This window comes from Dendrobates tinctorius, unplaced genomic scaffold, assembly GCF_039654945.1.
Source record: "Dendrobates tinctorius isolate UK_male_01 unplaced genomic scaffold, ASM3965494v1 ptg000176l, whole genome shotgun sequence".
NCBI lineage: Eukaryota > Metazoa > Chordata > Amphibia > Anura > Dendrobatidae > Dendrobates > Dendrobates tinctorius.
Window position 1 is genome coordinate 974,546 of NW_027361843.1, and position 25,206 is coordinate 999,751.

General features: G+C 41.3%; 1 protein-coding gene across 1 annotated transcript in view; it reads right to left on the reverse strand.

Annotated features, from left to right (window-relative positions):
* MAGI2 (membrane associated guanylate kinase, WW and PDZ domain containing 2) overlaps positions 1–25,206 on the reverse strand; it is a 1,360,388-nt gene that overhangs the window by 301,447 nt on the left and 1,033,735 nt on the right. The window contains exons 8-9 of the mRNA XM_073551424.1: positions 20,934–21,055; positions 19,931–20,113 (exon numbers count right to left, since the gene is read on the reverse strand). Coding sequence (XP_073407525.1) covers positions 19,931–20,113; positions 20,934–21,055 — 305 coding nt within the window. The remainder of the gene's footprint in view (positions 1–19,930; positions 20,114–20,933; positions 21,056–25,206) is intronic.

A 25,206-nucleotide genomic window follows, 5' to 3' on the forward strand; every position in this document is an offset into this window, starting at 1 on the left:
ATTTTTCGCGTTTTCTCGGCAAAATCTCGCGGTTAAAACCGCCGCGGACACGCGAAAAAAACGCCACGTGTGAACTCAGCCTATAAGTACACAGATTTAGTATCACCACGTCCGTAACGACCTGCCCTATAAAACTGTCCCACTAGTTAACCCCTTTAGTGAACACCTTAAAAAAAGGTAAAAAACAATGCTTTATCATCACACCTCTGAACAAAAAGTGGAATAACATGTGATCAAAAAGACGGATATAAATAAACATGGTACCTCTGAAAATGTCATCTTGTCCTGCAAAAATCGAGATGCCGCCATACAGCATCATCAGCAAAAAAATAAAGAAGTTATAGCTCGCAGAATAAAACGATGCACAATTAATTATTTTTATATAAAATAGTTTTTATTGTATAAAAGCGCCAAAACATAAAAAAATGAGGTACCGCTGTAATCATACTGACCAGAAGAATAAAACTGCTTTATCAATTTTACCACACAGAATGGTATAAACGCCCCCCCAAAAGAAATTCATGAAATGCTGGTTTTTGTTCATTCTGCCTCCCAAAAATCATAATAAAAAGCAAACAAAAAGTGATATGTGCCTGAAAATGGTACCAATAAAAAGGACATCTTGTACCGAAAAAAATAAGACCTAACATGACTCTGTGGGCCAAAATATGGAAAAATTATAGCTCTCAAAATGTGGTCATGCAAAAACTATATTTTTTGCAATGAAAAGCATCTTTTAGCATGTGACAGCTGCCAAACATAAAAACCCGCTATAAATAGTAAATCAAACCCCCCTTTATCATCCCCTTATTTAGGGAAAAATAATAAAATTTAAAAAATGTATTTATTTCCATTTTCCCATTACGGTTAGGGCTAGGGTTGGGATTAGGGTTAGGGGTGTGTTGGGGTTAGGGTTGGAATTAGAATTGGGGGTTTCCACTGTTCAGGCACATAAGGGCTCTCCAAACGTGACATGGCGTCTGATCTCAATTCCAGCCAATTTTGCGCTGAAAGAGTCAAACAGTGCTCCTTCTCTTCCGAGCTTTGCCATGCGCCAAAACAGTGGTTTACCCCCACATATAGGCTATCAATGTACTCAGGACAAATTGCACAATACCTCTTGGGGTCCAATTTCTTCTTATACCCTGTGGAAAATAAAAAATTGGGGGCGAAAATATCATTTTTGTGGAAAAAAAATATGATTTTTTACTTTTATGGCTCTATGTTATAAAGTTCTGTGAAGCACTTGGGGATTCAAAGTTCTCACCACACATCTAGATACATTTCTTGGGGGGTCTAGTTTACAAAATGGGGTCACTTGTGGGGGGTTTCCACTATTTAGGCACACCAGGGACTCTCCAAATGCGACATGGCATCCGATCTCAATTCCAGCCAATATTGTATTGGAAAAATCAAACGGAGCTCCTTCCCTTCCGTGCTCTGCCATGCGTCAAAACAGTGGTTCCCCCAACATATGGGGAATCAGCGTACTCAGGACAAATTGCACAATAACTTTTGGGGTCCAATTTCTTCTGTTACCCTTGGGAAAATAAAAAAAAATGGACCTGAAGTAATTTTTTGTGAAAAAAAGTTAAATGTTGAGGGATGTAGTTTTTAGAATGGTGTCACTTTTGGGTATTTTCTATCATATAGACCCATCAAATTGACTTCAAATGTGATGTGGTCCCTAAAAAAAATGGTGTTGTAAAAATGAGAAATCGCTGGTTAAATTTTAACCCTTATAACTTCCTAACAAGAAAAAATTTGGTTTCAAAATTGTGCTGATGTAAAGTAGACATGTGGGAAATGTTACTTATTTAGTATTTTGTGTGCTATGTATCTGTGATTTACGGGCATGAAAATTCAAAGTTGAAAAATTGCAAAATTTTCCCCAAATTTCCATTTTTTGAGAAATAAATGCAAGTCGCATCAAAGAAATTTTACCACTAACATGAATTACAATATGCCATGAGAAAACAGTGTCAGAATCACCAAGATCCATGGAAGCATTCCAGAGTTATTACCTCATAAAGAGACAGTGGTCAGAATTGTAAAAATTGGCCCGGTCATTAATGTGCAAATCACCCTTGGGGGTAAAGGGGTTGAAAACTTTTTTTTAATTACTTTTGGAATGCTTCAATAGTCTCCCTGGGAAAATAGAAGCTGCCTTAATCCGATCAGCTCTGCTACATACAGGTGATGATCAGAACTTTTCCACGCAGCGGTAACGTAAGTGAGAGCACCGGAGCTGCTGAACTCCGGTGAACTCTCATGGTGGCTAAGTGATACACTGTGGGAGCGATTACCTTCTGTCAGTGTATCACCGGAGGCCGGGTAGTGCGGTCACATCACCCGATGTGACTGTTCTACATGTGAGATCGCCGTGGGACACCCAGATTACCTGGACTTTTTTTCTATTAACTGTGAGCATAGGCGCCGGCAGATGAGACTACTCTCCCATCAGCGGCACCTGCTGTCACTGTTATCATTGACAGCAGACAGAGCAGACAGACGATGGGAGCAGTAGTCTCATCGACCCATGCCTGCTTTTTTACCGCCAGTCACCGCTGCATGTCACAGTCACCTGCGCAATCACACTGACATCTGCCAGCATGATCCCGCAGCGCTGTGAATGACAGTACCGGCGGTAGCGTTACCGCACACAGCCGCAGACAACCACACACAGCCGCACACACATGCAGACACACACACAGACACCCGTGCACACATTCTTCGTTCACACATATTCTCCGCCCACACACACTTCCTCCTTCTGACATCATTTCCTTTTCTGCAGCATTTTTGGCAGACCTTTTTACACCTGCGGTTTTGCTACGGATTTGACTGATTCAATGGAAGTCAATGGGTGCAGAAACGCTGCAGATCCGCAAAAAGAATTGACATGCTGTGGAAAATAAAACGCTGCAAATAACGACAGAAATTCAGGAATGCTATTGATTAACATTGCTTAAGTAATCACTTGCATTTTTGGAGAATTTTCGTGTGGAAAAAAACGTTGCGGAAATGCAACAAATCTGCAACGTTGTAATGTGTTCACAATCTGTCCCGTCCAGGTGTGTCCGGATCCCAGAATTACAAGTGGCGGAAGTTCACCGACCGCCATATTGGGACACTTCAAGTAATGGGTGTCTCAATATGGAAACTGCTGGTGGTACCAGCCTCTTGTGCGGTACCACTAGCGGAACACCGTTGCATGACACACACACTGTATACACCGTACGCACCACACACACAAACACATACTGTATATGCCATACGCACCACACACACTGTATATGCAGTATGCACCACACACACTCTGTATATGCCGTACGCACCACACACACTGTATATGCCACACGCAGCCTCTTGCGCAGTACCACCAGGGGAACACCTTCGCGATCATGCTGCCACCGGGATCAGCCGAATGATTTACTGACCACTGCCATCTTTGTACAGGAGGAGCGCATGCACAGTTTTAATGTCTCTGTCTGCACAAAGATGGCGGCGGTCTGATTTACTGCGCCTTCGCGAAATCCGTGCAGGCACAGTGAATCATTCAGCGGATCCCGGCGGCAGATGGGGGAGACAGATTCTCAATGCTGCAATACCTGTCCCCATCGTGACATTATTGCCCTCCATCTAATAGCCTATAGAAAACTATTTTGTGTGGATCTCCTCTTGGAGCAGAACACCCATTAGATCATTGGTCAATGCAACTGCTCAAATGTTTAGATGTATTTGCAATGATATACAAGTTTGACATGAATGCCATATGTATAAAGCTTTGTCACTCCGTTTTGCTGCATATGTAGAAGGAGGACCGGGCTGCTATGGCTGCTGAAGCATCGGGTCCGGAACTGCTGGGAAAGAACCTCCTGTTCCTGGGAGGGAACGAGATTTCAGCCGGAGCAAGCCAGTAGCCAGGGTAAAGGGGCGTGGACAGTCAGTGTGAGGTAAAATGGGTTGCGCGGCAACTGAAGAGGTGTTCCCACCAGAACGCCGATAAGGTGCAGACCGCAACCTCTGTGAGGGGAGCGACAGCCCATGGCATAAAGAGAAAGGGCGGCTTAGTGAGGGACAGGTGTGCAGGGGAGCATGTGATCGATGGAGCATCGCAGTACGAACGTTCGGGTGTCAGCTGATATCCAGAGAGGCGCACGCCGAGTAAAGCATTGCAGCGCAGCCCTTTAGGTCATGGCGGCTGTTCAAGGAGACCCGTGCCAAGAGGAATCTTGTGGAGAGCTCTACTCTCTTACTCCACAGATATATGGACTAGGAGCTCAGCGGGCAAAACCAGAGACCACCTGCTGCTGCCAGAAGACCGTGTGCTAGGCGAGGATGCCAGGAAACATTACACCGAACACTGCCGGCATTCTGCTACCCACAGGGCCTTCAGAGAGTGACAGGCTGTGGAGTCACAATAAGTGAAACCTTTAACAAGAGACTGTTTAGTTAACCGACTTTTATTTAGTTTTACCTTTGTACTCTTTTTTACCCTGTTATCTCCCTGTGGAGTTTTTTCACTGTTAAATAATTAAATATAATTGATCCCTGCTCTGCTGCATTTGTGTTACTGCATCCAAGTACCTGCTTATTACACATACAGTAAATGTTTACTGTTTTTTGCATTTTCTGCAAAAAGTTTCTAAATAAAAGTGATGTAAACAGTGCTATAGACTGCTGATATAAATAAGGCATCATAATTTTTGGATATACAATCAATGATCAGTCAAGTCAACACATTTGTGCATATTGCTTCTAACCCATTGGAATGTGAGTGGCCCCAGTACATTGAAAAGTCTCTAAGAAATTATTTAAAAAACAAAAAACACTTCAAGAGGGTAGAAAATGGAGAGACAATATCTGTGCAGAGTTTTTTTTAATGCTAGATTTTAGGGCATCTAGACAGTTAAATATGTCACCAGAGTACCAATAGACAGCTGATATAGCTGTTCCGATTTTTAGAGGATGAGATCCAGGATTATCCTGGAGGAAAGTTAATAAAACAATGCTCAGCAGATATAGTATTCCAAAAATATGAGTATTCAGCATATTGTCTTTTAAATGAGTAATTGCTGCCGGCAACTTGCTGAACTTACAAAGCTTTCCTGATAAATGAGAGTCTTCAAGAAATTTTCATTATTTGCTTAATGAAGAAATATTTTATAATATTGGATATCATCATATACAATAAGACATATTGCATTGCACTGTTAACAATTAATGGGAACGTAAAGAATAACTTTTAGATTTAATGTATAGTTAATATGTATAGTTAATCACTTAAAAAAATATCTATGCTTTGGCCTTCTTTTAGTGAGAGATGGAAATAAAAGTTTGCTTAGCAGTTAGACTACAGTCAGTCAGTATGTAACTAAAAGATAAGCAAGCACTAAAATGCTCGGATGCTCACTACTCAAACCAATCAATATCTAACACTCGCATGCTTGTTTAGAATATCGAGAATATTAAGTCCATAATAAATACGAGAATTTTTCTGGCAGAGCCTAAAAAGAGGTCTGGGTGGCAGTGAAAATGTTGAAATGGATGGAAAACGTGCTGAGTGGAAGGAGAACAGCATGGGGAAGATCCATGGTAGCATGTCCGACTCCCAGATTGCTGCTGAGAACAATGATGTCACACTTTTACTCCACTTTAATGAGTGACAACAAAACATTCAAAATAAACGAGAAATTGGAGTATACAGGAAAAAAAATGTTAATTAACATTTTTTCCTGTACAATGAATTGTATAAAAAGCAAAGTTCTACTTGTAGCGGGAGTCCAGCAGGGTGAACAACCAGTACTCTTTTTTTGGCCAAACTGAATGTAATGTGAGGGTCACAGGAAAGGTAGCAATACATAAAGTCTGCCATATGTGCAAAGGTAACTACAGTCAACACTTCCTTGTCTTCACATCCATTATCCCGCCATTTCACTGATGCTCATAACCGATCATGTGGATGCATTTCTTTTCTGGGTATACAAATAGTCCAGCCTAATCCTAGAAGGGGTGACTACCTTAAAGCTATGTCTCGAGTCAAATCCAGATGGATTTATACCCTGGATAGTTTGGCCCCAACAGGTCTGAATCACGAAATTGAGCTGTATGCGTTTTAGCTCTTTTTCTTCCCCTTTCATGTATCCTCATATATATATACAGTATATATATATATATATATATATATATATGTTTGTGTATATATATGGAGATACATCTGTGTATTGTTTGGGGTTTACTACATATATTTTTGCAAGCTATTTGTTCCTATATTATTCCCCAAGTATACATAGGGCCTTTTTCGTTGTAGGGTAAATTTTATGAATTTTTTAGTTATATATATTTTTTGTATGTTCGCACTTTTTAATTTTCACAACATGCTATATAAACCCCATGATATGACATACAGAATTGTTCTTTGATATATAAAAAAATATATATGAACACATAATTTTTTTAAAAAAAATTTAAAAAAATTAAAAAATGCAAAAAATATATTTTCTTTATGAGGTTTATTGGAACCAAGTTGGCACAATAACTCGTGATGAATTGAAATCATATTTTTATGCTGAATACAGTCTTAGTGCAGTTTTTCGCATCCATGCTTATGGATTCATATGGAAACATACAATTTTAAAGACACACACATTTTTAATTAATCACATATATTTTTCAACATATCTAAATGAATAAAGGTTACATTCCATTTTTTATTTTATTTTAATGTCCATTTTTAAAGGGTTTTGTACCCATTAAGATCCAATCTGAGTTATTTTCTGCCGAAAAAGGGTTAATCATAGGGCCCTGCAATCATTCAGGTTTGTGCAGACACACTAATTCCCGTTTTTTAGCTTATGAGGCTTCCCAACCAGGCTTCTTTGGGTCAGGTGATCATGTTTTACAGGCTCAGGATACTATAAAAGGACGGTCTGTATACTGGGAGGCACAACCCTGATTAAGAGAGCAGCTGTCTCTTGAAACGCGTCGGTTTTGTGCCACTAGCGAGCCACCGTCCTTCCCCTAGTGTGACGTCACGTTACCCCGCCCCCACCACACGTCGATCTCCTCAGCGTTGCTCACGGCCGGAGCGTGCGAGGCAGCGGCAGCTTTCACTGCTCCACGGATCAGCAGTTTCAGCTGTAGCTCCCACGCTAAGCACGCGAGCCTGCTTCACCGGTCACTGGTCTGTCAAAGTAAGTGCCTCACACTCCAGCATCTTGATAGCAGGCACAAGCTATCACTGATGTTTATCTACTTTGCAGGATCTGTGCCTCCATGTGTATCTACCCAGGACTAGGTTTTTTAACCATACTGAGTGCATTTAGTATCCAGCACCTGGTCCCCATTTTTGACTTACCTATTGACCGTCCTCTGTGGTATATATATATTATTTTTAATTTTATATTTTTTTATTATTTTTTATTATTTGTTTTTCAATCAGTATCTCACTATCCATATGCTAATCAGGATACATCATTCCACTAACAACATCTAAGCAACGGTTTATTCACAGTATGCTGCTCATTTGGTTCTGATACATCAGTGTGAGTAAGTTCAGTTCAGCTGATTGCTTCTTTAACCCATTAAGGTGTGTACCTATTATTAAATTCTGTTACTTATTTCTACCAGCAGTTCTAAAAAGGCAAAGCCAAAGTGGATAGCCTCACGACACTGCTATATACCTATTACCACGTGATTTTTCCATTTATCTACAAGTGAGTAATTTGTTATTTTTGCTTTATAATTCCCAGTATAGTGCGGTGTATTCTCTTTTCTATCAGCTTTTGCTTTTTTAAACAGGCACCAGCACAGAGCCTGTTGTTCACCAGCTGCATCTGGGAATATTGGACCTTCCCTCTCTGTTCACGTGGATTAGCGCAAGTGTGATATTCTATATTCACTTCCTTGTCTTCACCATGATGACCACTATCCATCTCCTCTTCCATCTCTTCCTCCTCAGCCCATCCACGTAGGAGAGTCAGGACGAAGGTTGTGTGGGTATTAGCTTCTTTTATGCTATCAGCCAGCTCCTGCTCCTCCTCCTCTACCTCAGTCTCTACCTCCTCACTGTTAATCTGCGCTGAGCAGATGAGGCTGGGCTGGGTAGTATCTCCCTATCTCATGTCTTCCTTTGTCTCCACCTGGTCCGTCTGCAAAGCTTCATGTTTAATTGTCAGCAGCAACTGTTTTAGTAGGCACAGAAGCAGGATCTTTGTGCTGATGATGGAGTCTTCGCCGCTCATAATTTTTATGAAGTCCTCAACATCTTGGAGTATCACACAAATGTCAGACATCCATGCCCACTCTTCAGTATTTTTGTGCAGAGGCTGATCAGAATACCAAAGGGAGTGTTGGAGCTGGTACTCTACATTGCACATGCTGGCAAGGCTTTATGAGCAGCAGAGGCCAGTGGTTGAGTTCCAACGTGTGGGCATTTCGCACACCAGTAGATGAGCTAGCATTTGCATGTGCTGCTGTAGCATTGCCAGTGCCGAGGCAGCTGTAGCTGACTTGCGGAAATGGGCACCGACGCAGCGTACCTTAACTGGAAGCTCTGGGAAATCTAGGTTTGTTTTCAGAAACCAGTGAGCTACCAAGTTATGAATGTGTGTCCAGCCACCACCAGGTTAGGCCAATTATCAGCTTAGCTGAGACAGTGCTGCAGAGCTGCCAGGTTACAGCTGACGTGAATGACGTGCACTGAGTAAACACATGGGAGATGGAGGATGAGGAGCAGGAGGGGGTGCAAGACCTGATGTATGACGTAAAGGAAACCCTGACAGAAGTAGGGCCAGCAATCATTGGAGTCAGGAGCCTATGTGACAAGCCAGGGTGGAACTCAACTCCAGCCTCCACAGTGCTGTTTTCACTAAGTGTGCCATCAGGAAAATGAAGCGTCCCTGGCCACAAGCGCTGGACCACATGTCAGTCATTAAGTGGACAATCCCTGTTGTAAGGGCACGGGTGATGTTCCTTGACACATGCTAGTTCAAAATAGGGACGCCACACCGGGAAAAAAGCGATGGCTGGGGACCGAGTACCAAGAGATGGCTGCTGCTATGAGTCGGAAGAAATCCTCTGTGTCAACCAGCCTAAATGGCAACAATTCCAAGGCTAGCATCCTGGAAATGTGGCCATTTAGCCTTTGGGCCTGTGGGTGGCTGGCTGGCAACTTTCTCTTTCATTCCAAGGTCTGGGGCAGAGATAGCTGAAAGCTATGCTAGGAAAGAATTTGGTAGTGCTTCATGATGGTGCGTCAGAATGTGCAAAGACAGGTGCAGAGTGGGAGGCATCTGCGCCAGGGTCATGGACAGGGGACTGGGAAGCACCTAGCACAGGGGAAGAGGTAGTGATATCACCCTCTGGCAGTGCTGGCACCAATCATGGCCCCAGGTGTTCAGTCCACCGAGTGGTGTGCTTCGATGACGTTCCTGATCATGCTGATGATGGTTAGGCACTTAGTGGTCAGGCCCCTACTCATCTAGTCATGGCACAGGTTACAAATGACAATTTTGTTTGTCTCAGACCTATCTTTAAGCCCTTTTTGACAGGTGATGTACTATCCCATCCATGTGCCCTGGGACTTAATTCCCAAGGACGGAATAGTACGTCATCATCAATGAGCAGCGCTCACAGGGGAAGCGCCGCTGATCGCGGCCGGGTATCAGCTGATTATGACAGCTGACACAGGAGTGGTCAGGGACCACTCCCTGCATATTAACCCCGGCACACTGTGCTCAAACATGATTGCAGTGTTCCGGGGCATAGGGAAGAATCGCGCAGGAAGGGCGTTCCCTGCGTGCTTCCCTGAGACCCTCGGAACAACGCGATGTGCTCGTGTTGTTCCAAGGGCCTCCTCCCTGCAGGCCCCTGGAACCAAGATGGCTCCGGGGGCCTTCTGGGTCCTGCAATGAGATGGCTTCTCAGTGCCGCCTGCACTGCCTGTCAGATCGCTGATCTGACACAGTGCTGTGCAAAGTGTCAGATTAGCGATCTGACACTATGCTATATAGTGATGCCCCCCCGAGACAATGTAATAAAGTAAAAAAAATGTGTAAAAATAATTTTTTAAAACTTCCTAAATAAATGTAAAAAAAATTCCCTAATTCTTTTTAGTTTACCCCTTTAGTGAACCCCTTAAAAAATAACAAGGCAAAAAACAATGCTTTATCATCATACCACTGAACAAAAAGTGCAATAACACGCGATCAAAAAGATGGATATAAAAAAACATGGTACCACTGAAAATGCCATCTTGTCCCACAAAAAATGAGCTGCCATACAGCATCATCAGTGAAAAAATAAAAAAGTTATAGCTCGCAAAATTGTTTTTATTGTATAAAAGCACCAAAACATAAAAAATTATATAAATGAGGTATTGCTGTAATTGTACTAACTCGAAGAGTAAAACTGCTTTATCAATTTTACCACACGCGGAACGGTGTAAACGCCCCCCCCCCAAAAAATTCATGAATTACTGGTTTTTGTTCATTCTGCCTCCCAAAAATCGGAATAAAAAGCGATCAAAAAATGTCATGTGCCCAAAAATGGTACCATTAATAATGTCACCTCGTCCCGCAAAAAAATAAGACCTCACATGATTCTGTGGGCCAAAATATGGAAAAATTATAGCTCTCAAAATGTGGTGATTAGTGTTGAGCATTACGATACTGCAAATATCGGGTATCGGCCGATATTCGCTGTATCGGAAGAGTACCGATATTTTTTCAATATCGGATACCGGAATCGGAAGTTCCCATAATGCAATGAGCCACTGTTGTGGCTGTGATTGGCTGCTGAAATGATGTCATCATGATGCGCGGTCTGTGCGCATCATGATGCGCAGTCAGTACGGGCCTGCCGGGGGTCTGTACGGGCCTGCCGGGGGTCTGTGCCGGCTGCCGGGGGTCTGTACGGGCCTGCCGGGGGTCTGCGCCGGCTGCCGGCGGTCTGTACGGGCCTGCCAGGGGTCTGTGCCGGCTGCCGGTGGTCTGTACGGGCCTGTCGGGGGTCTGTGCTGGCTGCCGGGGGGTCTGTGCTGGCTGCCGGCGGTCTGTACGGGCCTGCCGGGGGTCTGTGTGTGTGTGCAGGCATCATCCAATGGGACTACAAGTCCCATCGGGCGATGCCTGCTACAGTGACAGTGATTGACACATTAGCCATTGATGGGACAGTAGTAGTCCCATCATCCGGCTAATATGTTGAACGTAAAAAAAAAACCATACATACTATATACTACATACATACTACATACATACAACATACATACTACATACTACATGCATACTTCATATATACTACATTCATACAGCATACTACATATATACTACATACATACTACATATAAACTACATTCATACAGCATACATACATACTACATATATACTACATATATACTACATTCATACAGCATACATACATACTACATACATACTACATATATGTAAAAAAAATAGTCCCTAGTCTCACTTTATGGCAAAAGCTGCGTGGGAACTTTCTCACACAGCAATGCCAAAAGTGAGACTAGGGACTATTTTTTTTACAGTGGCGAAGGAATACAGTACGGAAGGATACCTACCTCCCGTCATTGGATTCCTGGAGCCCGTAGAGAACGGTCGCATCAGTTGATGCTGCTGTTCTCCACGGGAGATCGTCGGGGGACACTTACTCGTGGATTTCTGCGGAACAGGGAGTATTTGGTGGTTTGTTTTTATCATATTTTTCATAGATGACACAGGCTTCGGGGATCAAAGTGACAAGTAATGGTGAGTATGTACTCTATGTTATATGTACTGTATGTCTATATGTATGTTTTGTATGAATGTATGAATGTATTGTATGTAGTATGTATGTAGTATATCTGTAGCATGTTTTATGTATGTTGTATGTATGTATGTAGTATGTATGTATGTTGTATGAATGTAGTATATATGTAGTATGTATGTAGTATATATTAAGTATGTATGTAGTATGTATGTATGTTGTATGAATGTTGTATATATGTAGTATGTATGTAGTATGTATGTATGCTGTATGAATGTAGTATATATGTAGTCTGTATGTAGTATGTATGAATGTTGTACGTATGTAGTATGTATGTAGTATGTATCTATGTTGTATGAATGTTGTATATATGTAGTCTGTATGTAGTATGTATGTATGCTGTATGAATGTAGTATGTATGTAATATGTATGTATGTTGCATGAATGTTGTATATATGTAGTATGTATGTAGTATGTATGTAGTACGTATGTATGCTGTATGAATGTAGTATAAATGTAGTATGTATGTAGTATGTATGTTATATGAATGTAGTATATATGAAGTATGTATGTAGTATGTATGTTGTATAAATGTTGTATGTATGTAGTATGTATGTTTTTTTTTTTTTTTTTACATTCAACACATAAGCCGGATGATGGGACTACTACTGTCCCATCATTGGCTAATGTGTCAATCACTGTCATTGTAGCAGGCATCGCCCGATGGGACTTGTAGTCCCATCGGATGATGCCTGCACACACACACAGACCCTCCGGCAGCCGACACAGACCCCCAGCAGGCCCGTACAGACCGCCGGCAGCCGGCACAGACCCCCTGGCAGCCGGCACAGACCCCCGGCAGGCCCATACAGACTGCTGGCAGCTGGCACAGACCCCCCAGCAGCCGGCACAGACCCCCGGCAGGCCCGTACAGACCCCCGGCAGCCGACACAGACCCCCGGCAGCCCTTACAGACCACTGGCAGGCCCTTACAGACCCCCGGCAGCCGGCACAGACCCCCGGCAGCCGGCACAGACCCCCGGCAGGCCCGTACAGACCCCCGGCAGCTGGCACAGACCCCCGGCAGGCCCGTACAGACCGCCGGCAGCCGGCACAGACCCCCGTTAGGCCCGTACAGAGCCTGCCCGCACACACAGACATGCACAGTGTCCGCCCACGCACCGCCCCACACTCTTCCCACCTCCTGAACTGGATGTACAAGGAAAGAAAGGGTTTTTTTTAAATCCGATATTTCTGTCCTATTGACTTGAATGGGACTTCCGGTATCGAAATCGGTGATACCCGATACTTTTTGTGTATCGGGCCGATACAATCTGATCCGATATTTCTGGATATCGGATGGTATCGCTCAACACTAGTGGTGATGCAAAAACTTTTTTTTGCAATAAAAAGCGTCTTTTAGCATGTGACAGCTGCCAAACATAAAAACATGCTATAAATAGTAAATCAAACCTCCCTTTATCACCCCCTTAGTTAGGGAAAAATAATAAAATAAAAAAAATTATTTATTTCCGTTTTCACATTAGGGTTTAGGGTTAGGGCTAGGGTTAGGGTTAGGGCTAGGGTGGGGATTATGGTTAGGGATGTGTTGGGGTTAGGATTGGAGTTAGAATTGGGGGGTTTCCACTGTTTAGGCACATCAGGGGCTCTCCGAATGCGACATGGCGTCTGATCTCAATTCCAGCCAATTTTGCGTTGAAAATGTCAGACGGCACTCCTTCCCTTGCGAGCTCTGCCATGCGCCAAAACAATGGTCCCCCCACATATCAAGTATCAGCATACTCAGGACAAATTGAACAATAACTTTTGGGGTGCATTTTCTCCTGTTACCCTTGGAAAAATAAAAAAAAATTGCACCTGAATAATTTTTTTTGAAAAAAAGTTAAGTGTTCATTTTTTTAAACATTCAAAAAATTCCTGTGAAGCACCTGAAGAGATAATAAACTTCTTGAATGTGGTGTTGAGCACCTTGAGGGGTGCAGTTTTCAGAATGGTGTCACGTTTGGGTACTTTCTATCATATAAACCCCTCAAAGTGACTTCAAATGTGATGAGGTCCCTAAAAAAAATGGTGTTGTAAAAATGAGAAATCGCTGGTCATCTTTTAACCCTTATACCTTCCTAACAAAAAATAAATTTTGGTTCCAAAATTGTGCTCATGTAAAGTAAACATGTAGGAAATGTTACTTATTAAGTATTTTTTGTGCCATATCTCTGTGATTTAAGAGCATGAAAATTCAAATTTTCACCAAATTTCCATCTTTTTCACAAATAAACGCATGGTATATCAATGAAATTTTACCAATAATATGAAGTACAATATGTCATGAGAAAACAATGTCAGAATCACTGGGATCCATGGAAGCGTTCCAGAGTTATTACCTCATAATTCATAAAGGGACAGTGGTAAGAATTGTAAAAAATTAGCCCGGTCATTAACGTGCAAACCACCCTTGGGGGTTATGGGGTTAAAAAAGTCCCAGACTAAGGAATACCTAACTCTCTGACAGAGAAATTCAGAAGCGTTGTTGCTCTGCAGAACAGTTGCATGCTTCTCCGTCAGTTCACCCCACTGCCTCTTCCTTACTGTTTTGGTGCTGAGAATCCCTCTCACCCTCAGTGCTACTTGCCTCACTCTGCATGACAGATTCCTAGTTGGGTTGGTGACTTAGTCATCCACCAACTCATCTTCCACTGCCACACACTGGGGTTCCTGACTTGGTGACTTAACAACCTGACTTATCGGCAACTGTGTCGCATCATAATCTTCCTCAGACAAAATTTGCCATTCTCCACTGTCATTTTTTTGTGGCTGTGGCTGCTCTAAGTTTTGTGTATTACCAAACCACATCTCCTCCTGTCTCTCTTCGAACATACAGGGTGAGACGTCACAATCAAGAAGTGATGTTGCATAGAGCTCCTCAGAGTGTCCTACTGTGGAATCACTAATCTCCTGGAATTCAACATGGTGGGAGGAAGGAGGATCAGGGTGAGGATTAAGTGATTCAGACTGTTGGCAGATGATACTGGACTGTGTGGAAGACTGGGTGGTGCTGCCAAGCATGCTGGAAGCATTATCTGCTATCCAACCAACCACCTGTTCACATTGCGCTGGATTCAGAAGTGGTGTACCGTGCCTCTGTGCAAAGTGGGACAGGAACTTGTGTCATGGATGGGAGTGTTTCTAGTGCTTCAGCAACAGGCTAAGTCGTACCTGACCCACATCCTCGGCGTCTGCGTGCAAAACTATCAGCACTTCCTCTTCCCCGGCTCTTGCCGTATGCCTTACACATTTTCTCATTTCTAAGTATCTTGAAACCAAGTTTATTTTTAATTTAAAATCAATAAAAAAATGGTCACCTGCAGCAGTCAAAGCGTTTTTTGGTTTTCAATACCACCGTTCTGTATCACAAATCAAGTAATACTTTCTCGATGAGTAATTGAACACAGACACATTTTTCAATTCTGTTTTGGAGTGTTATATACCATGACAATGTTACAGAAAGCATCTAATTCTCAAAGAATGACTAATTCAATCTAGAAAAATCAGTGAACGCTTATTTGGAGGGTTATATACCACCAAAATGTACCCCAGAGCACGTAACACTCTATTGATGAGCAAAATAATACCAAAACATTTTTTAACTCTTTTTTCAAGAGTTATATACCACAGAAGTGTAACAGAAAGCAAGTAATACTCATCCATAGAGTAATTGAATCCAGATACATTTTTGAATGCTTTTTTTTTTAGTTTTACATACCACTGTGATGTACCCCAGAGCACATAATATAATATTGATGAGTAATTAAATACTGAAACATTTTTTAATGCTTTTTTGGAGGGTTATATACCACCGAAATGCAACAGAAAGCAAGTAATACTCTATGGATGAGTAATTGAATGCTTTTTAGGAGTTTCACATACCACCAAAATGTACCCCGGAGCATGGAATACTCTATGGATCACAATATAATCAATTTTTTCACAAAAAAAAGAATGTGGTAAACTGCTGCAGCTATATATTTAACAATATACTGTAAAGCGCTAAACCCCTGCCTAGAGACTGTATTCAGCCACTCTCCCTGCTTCAACTCACTCTCCCTCCCTATGCTAAATACAGAATGTATCTGATACAAACAGCAAAGCAGCCCTTAGAAGGACTGTTAGTATGATGGTTCAGCTTCAGCACCAGTATTAACACTACAAGACTCTGATTTGTTAAACTATGCACACTCATATACTCCTCGACAAGCACTCTCACCCTCCATTAACAACAGTCACAGAACAGTGACAACTGTGCAATGGCGTCAGTGTTCCGAGCCTGGTGGCGCCCATCCTTTTATAACCTGATGATGTCACATGGCCAGCCAATCACAGTAATGCCACTAGCAAGACACACTGCAATCAGTCTGACTGATGAAGGTCATTAGACCAAAATGTTTCTTTATTTTTGGAATGCTTGCACAAAATAAAATTATTTTCTTACAACATTCACCTGTGTGCCAAGTTTTCTACAAGATTTACTTGGGATTGGATCCTACTTGGGCTCCAGCCACAGGAGTGCCATAATTACCTTTTTTTGGCTACAGCATTACTGTGACGTGCAGGCAATCTCCACATGCTTATTGGCTGTGTAACAGGCACCAAACACGCGGGGTGGGGATTCAAGTTTGAAATTGAGCACCGGCTAATGCTAGCTGAGTAACAAGCACATTTGAGCACCCAGATACTCACGTGATATCTGAGTATCACTAAAACATTTGCTCATCCCTGGTAACTAGTTTTCAACTTAATCTAGTATGAACGTGATCGCATGTCACAAGGATGTGTCAATTTTATTAATCAAGAAAGATTTAAACTAAACGGGATTGCACCTCCCTGCTTTAGCAATGTATCCCTTCTCTATTTTTTTTCTTTCCATAATGATGCTGTGGTCATCCAAAGGAGAAGGACCCGAAAGGTGGGCCTACCCGGGTGAAAGATGTTGCACTGTAGCATGTCTGAAGGTGCTTTATTAGGTTTTGCAGATCAACATTGCTTGTGAGCAAATTTTGTAAGGGTCTAGAAAGTGGATTTAATATTTCTGGCTTCTCCATAATGCCTTGTAGCACATGACATTTGATAGCACAAACAATTGTGAATATGATAGCCTGTATAAAAGCAGACAATGGTAATGCAGCAGCCATTTTGTGTTGATTCTGAGAGGACGTCACAGTACACAGTTCAGCAGTAGAGATTGGCATAGAAATCCATAAAACACTGAATAAATTATAGCGATAGTGTGTGACAGTGCATTAGTGAAGATTAATGTATGGAAAAATGCTATTGATTACCATCAGTTACCATCTTCTTAGCCATAGCCTTATATGTGGAGGTCAAATTGACATTCCTAATACTGTATTTACATTAAATAGCTCGAAGGGGGTTGACTACAGTCCTAAGATACCTTAGAATATCATACATATTTTTTAAATTGGATGCTTTGCAGAATTTATTAGGGGGGTATTGATTCAAAAGAGAAATTTTTGATAAAAGTTTAGCAATGCTGTCGAGTTTGAACTTCAAAAGATTCGCTCATCTCTAATTTCCAGTCCTGCTCAAGCCAAAGGTGAAGTGAAACCTAATTCTGATTTGGCACGATTTAGTGCTGTGCCCTTGTCCACTATTTGTTTGTACTGACTTTAGCCACAAAGTGCAGCAGTGCATAAAGACTTCTAAAATAAAACTGTACTCTGAAATAATACAGTAGGGATATTTTTCTGTTTGACAAGGAGATCATCCCTCAGGATTCCGACATTGTGAGCAGCAAATGACTTAATCAGACAAATTGTGCTCACACATGGTGCTGCAAACCTGTTCACCAGACAGACCATTTCTTTTTTGGAGTTGCTGAGGGAACAATTAAAAAATACATGGCAACAAACACTTTCAGGAAAACAATATATGGTAGTTAATAGTCACTCAGAAATGAAGAAGTATATTGAGGTGTCAGGAGCATACACTTTCCTCCACAAAGCTATGTCTTTAGACAACATATTCCTTTTCATTCTACTAAACTGAACAGTATAAAAAAAATGAAATAAAATTATACCTGGAGTAAAAGGTTACACACACTTCATATAATATACAAGAGTTTTACCAGGATGGCACTGTGTGTATAGAAGCTAGAAGACAGCACAACACATTTCGCTGACTCATCTGAGTGCAGCATAAAGTAGCTGTAGACACCCTGAATTTAATGTCATTTGCTGGGCTTCTTGCTGTAGTTATGCCTGCTGCAGCTCTTCTAGTCCTCTCAATGATAAGCTCCTGCTATGTTTTCCTCTGTGTCGATGAGATTCAGCTACCCCAACCACTTACTGGCAGATTTTTCCCTATGCACGGTGAACAGAAAAATCTGACAATCAGTGGTTTGCGTGGGCTTACATAGAGCTCATCATTGGAAGGACTATCAATGCTGCCGCAGATAAAACAGTGATTTTATCAAAACAACAGCAACAAGTATATACAGTAATTGACAGACCTCATCTGGAATACTGTGTCCAGTTTTGAGCACCACATTTTATAAAAATACATCAACAAACTGGAGCAAGTTCAGAGAAGAGCGACCAGAATGGTGACCGGTCTGCAAACCCTGTCCTATGAGGAACGGTTGCAGGTTTTGGCAATGTTTAGAGAGGAGACTTAAGAGCTGTCTACAAATATCTGAAGGGCTGTCACATTGTAGAAGGATCATCTTTATTTTCATTTGCACAAGGAAAGACAAGAAGCAATGGGAAGAAACTGAATGGGAGGAGACACAGATTAGATATTAGAAAAAACTTCTTGACAGGGTGATCAATGAGTTGAATAGGCTGCCATGAGAGGTGGTGAGTTCTCCTTCAACCAGAGGCTGGACAGACATCTGTTCGGGATGATTCAGTGAATCCTGCTTTGAGCAGGGGGTTGGACCAGATGGCCCAGGAGGTCCCTTCCAACTCTACCATTTTATGATTCTATGAGAGCAGTAGGACCAGGGTCTCTGTCCCTACTTTGTGCTGCACTCCAATTGGGAAGTATAAACCTGGTAACAAATTCCCTTTAGATATTTCTCACCATCTAGTGCCATTTATTTGCTGACTTTTTTTTTTCGTGCACTCACTAACATACAGTAATATTGTCAGTATTGATCAGTGTGAGCACCGAACAAACACCAGTCCCTTACTTCAATCACAAACCATCCATGAAAATTCAAGTTATTCTGCATCAGCATTGCATTGGCAACGCTTAGTGTGAACACAGATTAAACACCAGTATACTCCTTCAAGCATGAACCGCCCAAACAGCGCTTGTATGCAATAGTATAAAAGTTCTACTCTAACAGCATAACTATTAAGCCAGATCAGAATGTTCTCACCATCTAGTGATGTTTAATAATTAATTTGCAAATCTCTTCCTTCATCTTCTGCTCATTTATCTCTTATGTTACCTCTATTAATACTCTTGAGGTTCAGGCAACCTCAGATGCCACCTTTTTCTTTTGACTTCTAAGGCAAACGTCAATCCTCAAGAGCCACCTATACGTCATATTTCCAGGATTTCCTTAGTATTACACAAATGAAGGAATTATCACCTGTGCAACACTATAGAAATCCTGAAAACATGATCTGTTGAAGTAGGAGCATACACAGACTAAAAAAGGGCCCCTGTGCAGGAACAATATATGATCCCTTTGCATTCCAAAATCTCATAATTCACAATTACATATACTTTGAAGATGGAAGTGGCCCCTCTTGGATCCCTGTGTGGCTGCACGGGTTGCAACTATGGTATGTCTGCCCATGTTGGTGGCTCTTTAGAACTGGAGTTGGGGAACACTGTTTTAACGGGGCCATACATGCAAGATAGGAGATTAATGATTGAAACATGATGTTAGGGTCTACTTTGTGTAGGTGGTGTATTTTACTTTAAGCCATGATGTGGTGGTAGTGGCAAAAGGGCCTGAAGTGGTTTTCTCTATTACTGTTGTTTTGTATAGTCTCTAATATTTTATTTATAGGCTTCATTGACAGCCAAAATGAGCAATAAGATTTCCTTTGGACAGATTCTCTGTTAATATTATTGCAATAACAGGTCTGATTGTACTAACATGAAGAGATTTTACCTGTCTCCATTTTGCCATCCTGCGCAGCAGGGCCTTCTGGAATTACACTCTTCACTTGTAGAAATTCATCCGGTTCATCACCCCCAATAATAGTAAATCCAAAGCCCATGTTACTTTTCTTAAGAGTGGTGCTAAGAAATGTTCCTTTAAGCTGTGATGCATCCCGTGTAAAAAGTGGCTTTTCTAGATCAAGAAAAAAAAAGCGGCATTACAAACCTAAATAGTCCTGAAATGCAAACTACATCTAATGTTGAGGAACAATATTGTAAAATGTAGAACCTTTTTCCATATAACTCATTGATGCATTTGAGGCTAAAGGAGCACTCCTCCCATCAAAATGGTTATCCTCTTAATATATTGCAGTCACCATATTATGTAGCACTGTGTCCTTACAATTGCTCATTTAGCCCTTAACCCAGTTAATTAGTTTCTTTTCCATTTGGTCTATGACATCATGTGATTAAAAACAGACAAGCCAAAACCTTCTTACTCTATGTAGAAACCGGAAATCAATTTTTCCTGCTTGAGTCATCACTGCAAAAGTACCTGGCAGGGGGAAGAGTGGAGCAGCTAAGTCAGGAGTTGAAGAAGGGGAATGACTCATGCAAGGAAAAGAGACTTCCTGTTTCTACTGAGAGCAGAGGAAAGAGAGGAGTTAACTGAGCAGAAAGGCAAAATGAGCAATTTGAAATACACTGTGCTATATAATATGATTGGAATTTTGATGGAAGTGCTTCTTTAATCTAAGGCAATAGACTACTTTGGACTTCATTTATTATTCAGATCCATTCTTTTAAAATATATAGTAATAATGATAATATTAAAAGTGCCATTCACTCCTTTCTGAGCTCCATGATAAGCCGGGGTCTTTACATATATTAAACAACATGGACTAAAACTTCTAATGTACATTCATCAATATACTATCATATCCTCAATTATCAACAAAACTAGAATTAAATAATAATCCACATTCACATAATGTTTTAAGACTGTAACTTACCTCTAAAAACTTGAGCCTGCATCGGCTGAGTTCCCAATTCTGTCGAGGGCATGTTGTGATGTTGAAGCTTCCTTTTTGCTTCCAACACTGGGTTCTCAAATTGGGTTCTTCTATTTATGTGACTGGTAAAGAACGGAGAACGTTATAAATCACATTAGTGCTGGAGCGTCATATCTATTGCATATCGATGTGCTATGATATTCACTATAAAGTGATGAAAATAAAGTAATTAAACTGATAATATATTTGTTGTTAAATGGGTTGTCCAATCTTGTAACAAATGTCTGCAGTCTTGTAACTGACTGCAGACATCTGAAACCTTACAGTGCATGCCCCGCACACTGTCATGATTGCTCTCACTGGCAACACAGGAGAATCCTGACAGTGTGTAGTACATCTGCTGACGTATTCAGAAGTCTGTAGTCACATACAGATTCCCATCCAAACACTCAGGGGCGCAAATACATCTTACAAGTTCCATTCACCTCTGCCAAAAATGTTACTTCAATCTGTAAAGTGGCATAAATTATGATGAATTTACTAGCCAAGCTTTTCCACGTCCAGCACACTTTGGAGGACTGGCAGGGACTGGTGTAGATATGACAAAAAATAGTAAAACTGTTGCACAAATTGAGTTGAAAAATGAATTGGGCCCATAATGCATTGCTGTGTATGAGGCTGTATTGCTGAAGACCAAGCAGAAAATACCGTACCAATTCTAACCTCTGTTGAGACTAAAAATGCCTACAATAGGCGTATGAGGGTCAGAACTGGGTCTAAAGCAATGGAAGAAGGTGACCTGCTCTACAGAATTATAGTTCCAATGTTCTGGGCAATGTTTTGCTGGAAAACATTGGTTCTTGCATTCATGTGAACTTTCTTATGTACCACCTACATAAAGAATTTGCAGACCACGTCTACAGCAACGGTATTCCCTGATGGCAGTGCCCTTTTGTAGCAGTATAAATGATCAACAACACTTCAAAAAATGACACAACTGGTTTGAAGTACATGAAGAATTAGAGAGGATCGATTGGCCTCCAAACATGCCAGATCCCAAACAAGGCTAGCCTCTGTGAGATGTGGAAAAACATGTTGGAACTAGGATATCTTACCTCAAACTTAAATAAGCACTCCTTCTCCCATCAAAGTTTGTATCCTCTTAATATATAGCAATCATAATATTATATAGCACTATGTACTTACAATTGCTCATTTTGCTTTTCTACCCAATTAATTCTCTTTTCCATTAGGTCTATGACATCATGTGACTAAAAAGAGACTAACTGACTGACTAATCTTCTAGGCTCTATATAAAAACAAGAAGCCTCTTTTTCCTGCACCACTCACCCCCTCCAACTCCTGACCGAGCTGCTCAGCTCCTCCCCCCTGCCAGCGACTTTCCAATGTTGTAGAATTGTAGTTCTAATGGTGACTCATGATGATTACGAGGATAACAATCCTGATGGGAGTGCTTCATTATCAACATTTGCTACTAAAGTGGTGCAAGATACCACAGGACACCTTGATAGGTCTTGTCAAGTCCATGCTCTGACAGCTCACTACTTTTCACAATGTTAGGCAGGAAGCTATAATTTTATGGGAGATCTATATACACAAATCTGCCATAAAATTATAATTTTATAATTTACATTGTATACAGTACTTATACATGAATTATATACAGTGGGGAAAAAAAGTATTTAGTCAGTCAGCAATAGTGCAAATTCCACCACTTAAAAAGATGAGAGGCGTCTGTAATTTACATCATAGGTAAACCTCAACTATGGGAGACAAACTGAGAAAAAAAATCCAGAAAATCACATTGTCTGTTTTTTTTTCATTTTATTTGCATATTATGGTGGAAAATAAGTATTTGGTCAGAAACAAGCAATCAAGATTTCTGGCTCTCACAGACCTGTAACTTCTTCTTTAAGAGTCTCCTCTTTCCTCCACTCATTACCTGTAGTAATGGCACCTGTTTAAACTTGTTATCAGTATAAAAAGACACCTGTGCACACCCTCAAACAGTCTGACTCCAAACTCCACTATGGTGAAGACCAAAGAGCTGTCAAAGGACACCAGAAACAAAATTGTAGCCCTGCACCAGGCTGGGAAGACTGAATCTGCAATAGCCAACCAGCTTGGAGTGAAGAAATCAACTGTGGGAGCAATAATTAGAAAATGGAAGACATACAAGACCACTGATAATCTCCCTCGATCTGGTGCTCCACACAAAATCCCACCCCGTGGGGTCAGAATGATCACAAGAACGGTGAGCAAAAATCCCAGAACCACGCGGGGGGACCTAGTGAATGAACTGCAGAGAGCTGGGACCAATGTAACAAGGCCTACCATAAGTAACACACTACGCCACCATGGACTCAGATCCTGCAGTGCCAGACGTGTCCCACTGCTTAAGCCTGTACATGTCCGGGCCCGTCTGAAGTTTGCTAGAGAGCATTTGGATGATCCAGAGGAGTTTTGGGAGAATGTCCTATGGTCTGATGAAACCAAACTGGAACTGTTTGGTAGAAACACAACTTGTCGTGTTTGGAGGAAAAAGAATACTGAGTTGCATCCATCAAACACCATACCTACTGTAAAGCATGGTGGTGGAAACATCATGCTTTGGGGCTGTTTCTCTGCAAAGGGGCCAGGACGACTGATCCGGGTACATGAAAGAATGAATGGGGCCATGTATCGTGAGATTTTGAGTGCAAACCTCCTTCCATCAGCAAGGGCATTGAAGATGAAACGTGGCTGGGTCTTTCAACATGACAATGATCCAAAGCACACCGCCAGGGCAACGAAGGAGTGGCTTCGTAAGAAGCATTTCAAGGTCCTGGAGTGGCCTAGCCAGTCTCCAGATCTCAACCCTATAGAAAACCTTTGGAGGGAGTTGAAAGTCCGTGTTGCCAAGCGAAAAGCCAAAAACATCACTGCTCTAGAGGAGATCTGCATGGAGGAATGGGCCAACATACCAACAACAGTGTGTGGCAACCTTGTGAAGACTTACAGAAAACGTTTGACCTCTGTCATTGTCAACAAAGGATATATCACAAAGTATTGAGATGAAATTTTGTTTCTGACCAAATACTTATTTTCCACCATAATACGCAAATAAAATGAAAAAAAAAAAACAGACAATGTGATTTTCTGGATTTTTGTTTCTCAGTTTGTCTCCCATAGTTGAGGTCTACCTATGATGTAAATTACAGACGCCTCTCATCTTTTTAAGTGGTGGAACTTGCACTATTGCTGACTGACTAAATACTTTTTTTCCCCACTGTACATAGAGTACATAAATACAAACATGCACAAAAGCAGAATATATAATATATAGCAGGTGTTTTCCACCTCATAAAATTAGGTTAAATAGATTTTTCTTGCGTAATACAAAATAGGATGCCTGAAGAGGCAATTAAAATAATGTTTACACATTTTTTCACATTCTTGTCAGGCGTTGCTGCAATGTAGGTAATTGGACTCGACTTTGCTTTTCATGGATTGATTAGTTTTGCTCTCTTACTTTTCTAAGCAGTCTATGACATACTTTTAACATTAAATACTTTTTAATTATCATGCATTTCAAAATATTTAATCTTCGCTGTCAAAGAGGTCATTGGTGCCTCAATACGTAAACGGGACAAAATGTTAATTACTTAAGTTTTTCATCAGCAGACTGTTTGGTCTCTGAACTTTTTCTGAAAGTAAGGTGATATGGGCCTGAAATTGCTCAGTAAAAGTGGATTATAGTTTGCTAGGTAAATTATGAGCACCTTACGAGAACAAATAGGCCACAATCCTAAACAAGACCTAAAGTATTCAGCATATGCTAGCAATAATGATTTTCTTTACAAAGCACCATAATATACCACAGCAGTTTATAATTAAGGGGGGACATGTACAAATAATGTAAGACATTACAGACAAACAAATAATAAAACTATTTAAACAAAAAGAGTGTTGGCTCTGTTCTCAGGAGCTTCCAATCTATAGGAAAACATAAACATATAAACAAATATACAGAACCAAAGATAACCACAGTTTCAAAGGTTTGGATCTTAAAGAAGGCTGGAACCAGAAACGAATCAAGGTGGGCAGGAGGAGCATCTGCCCCTGGGCCATTGGCAGGGGGGCGCAATCAGGCCACTTTATGTGGCAGTCCGAGGTTTATACCTGGCAGCTGCATTTTATGGCCGCATAAACAGGGAGTCGGTCGTTTTTTGAGCTGGCTGTTTAACTGACAGCTGGCTCAGAGAAGGTGCAG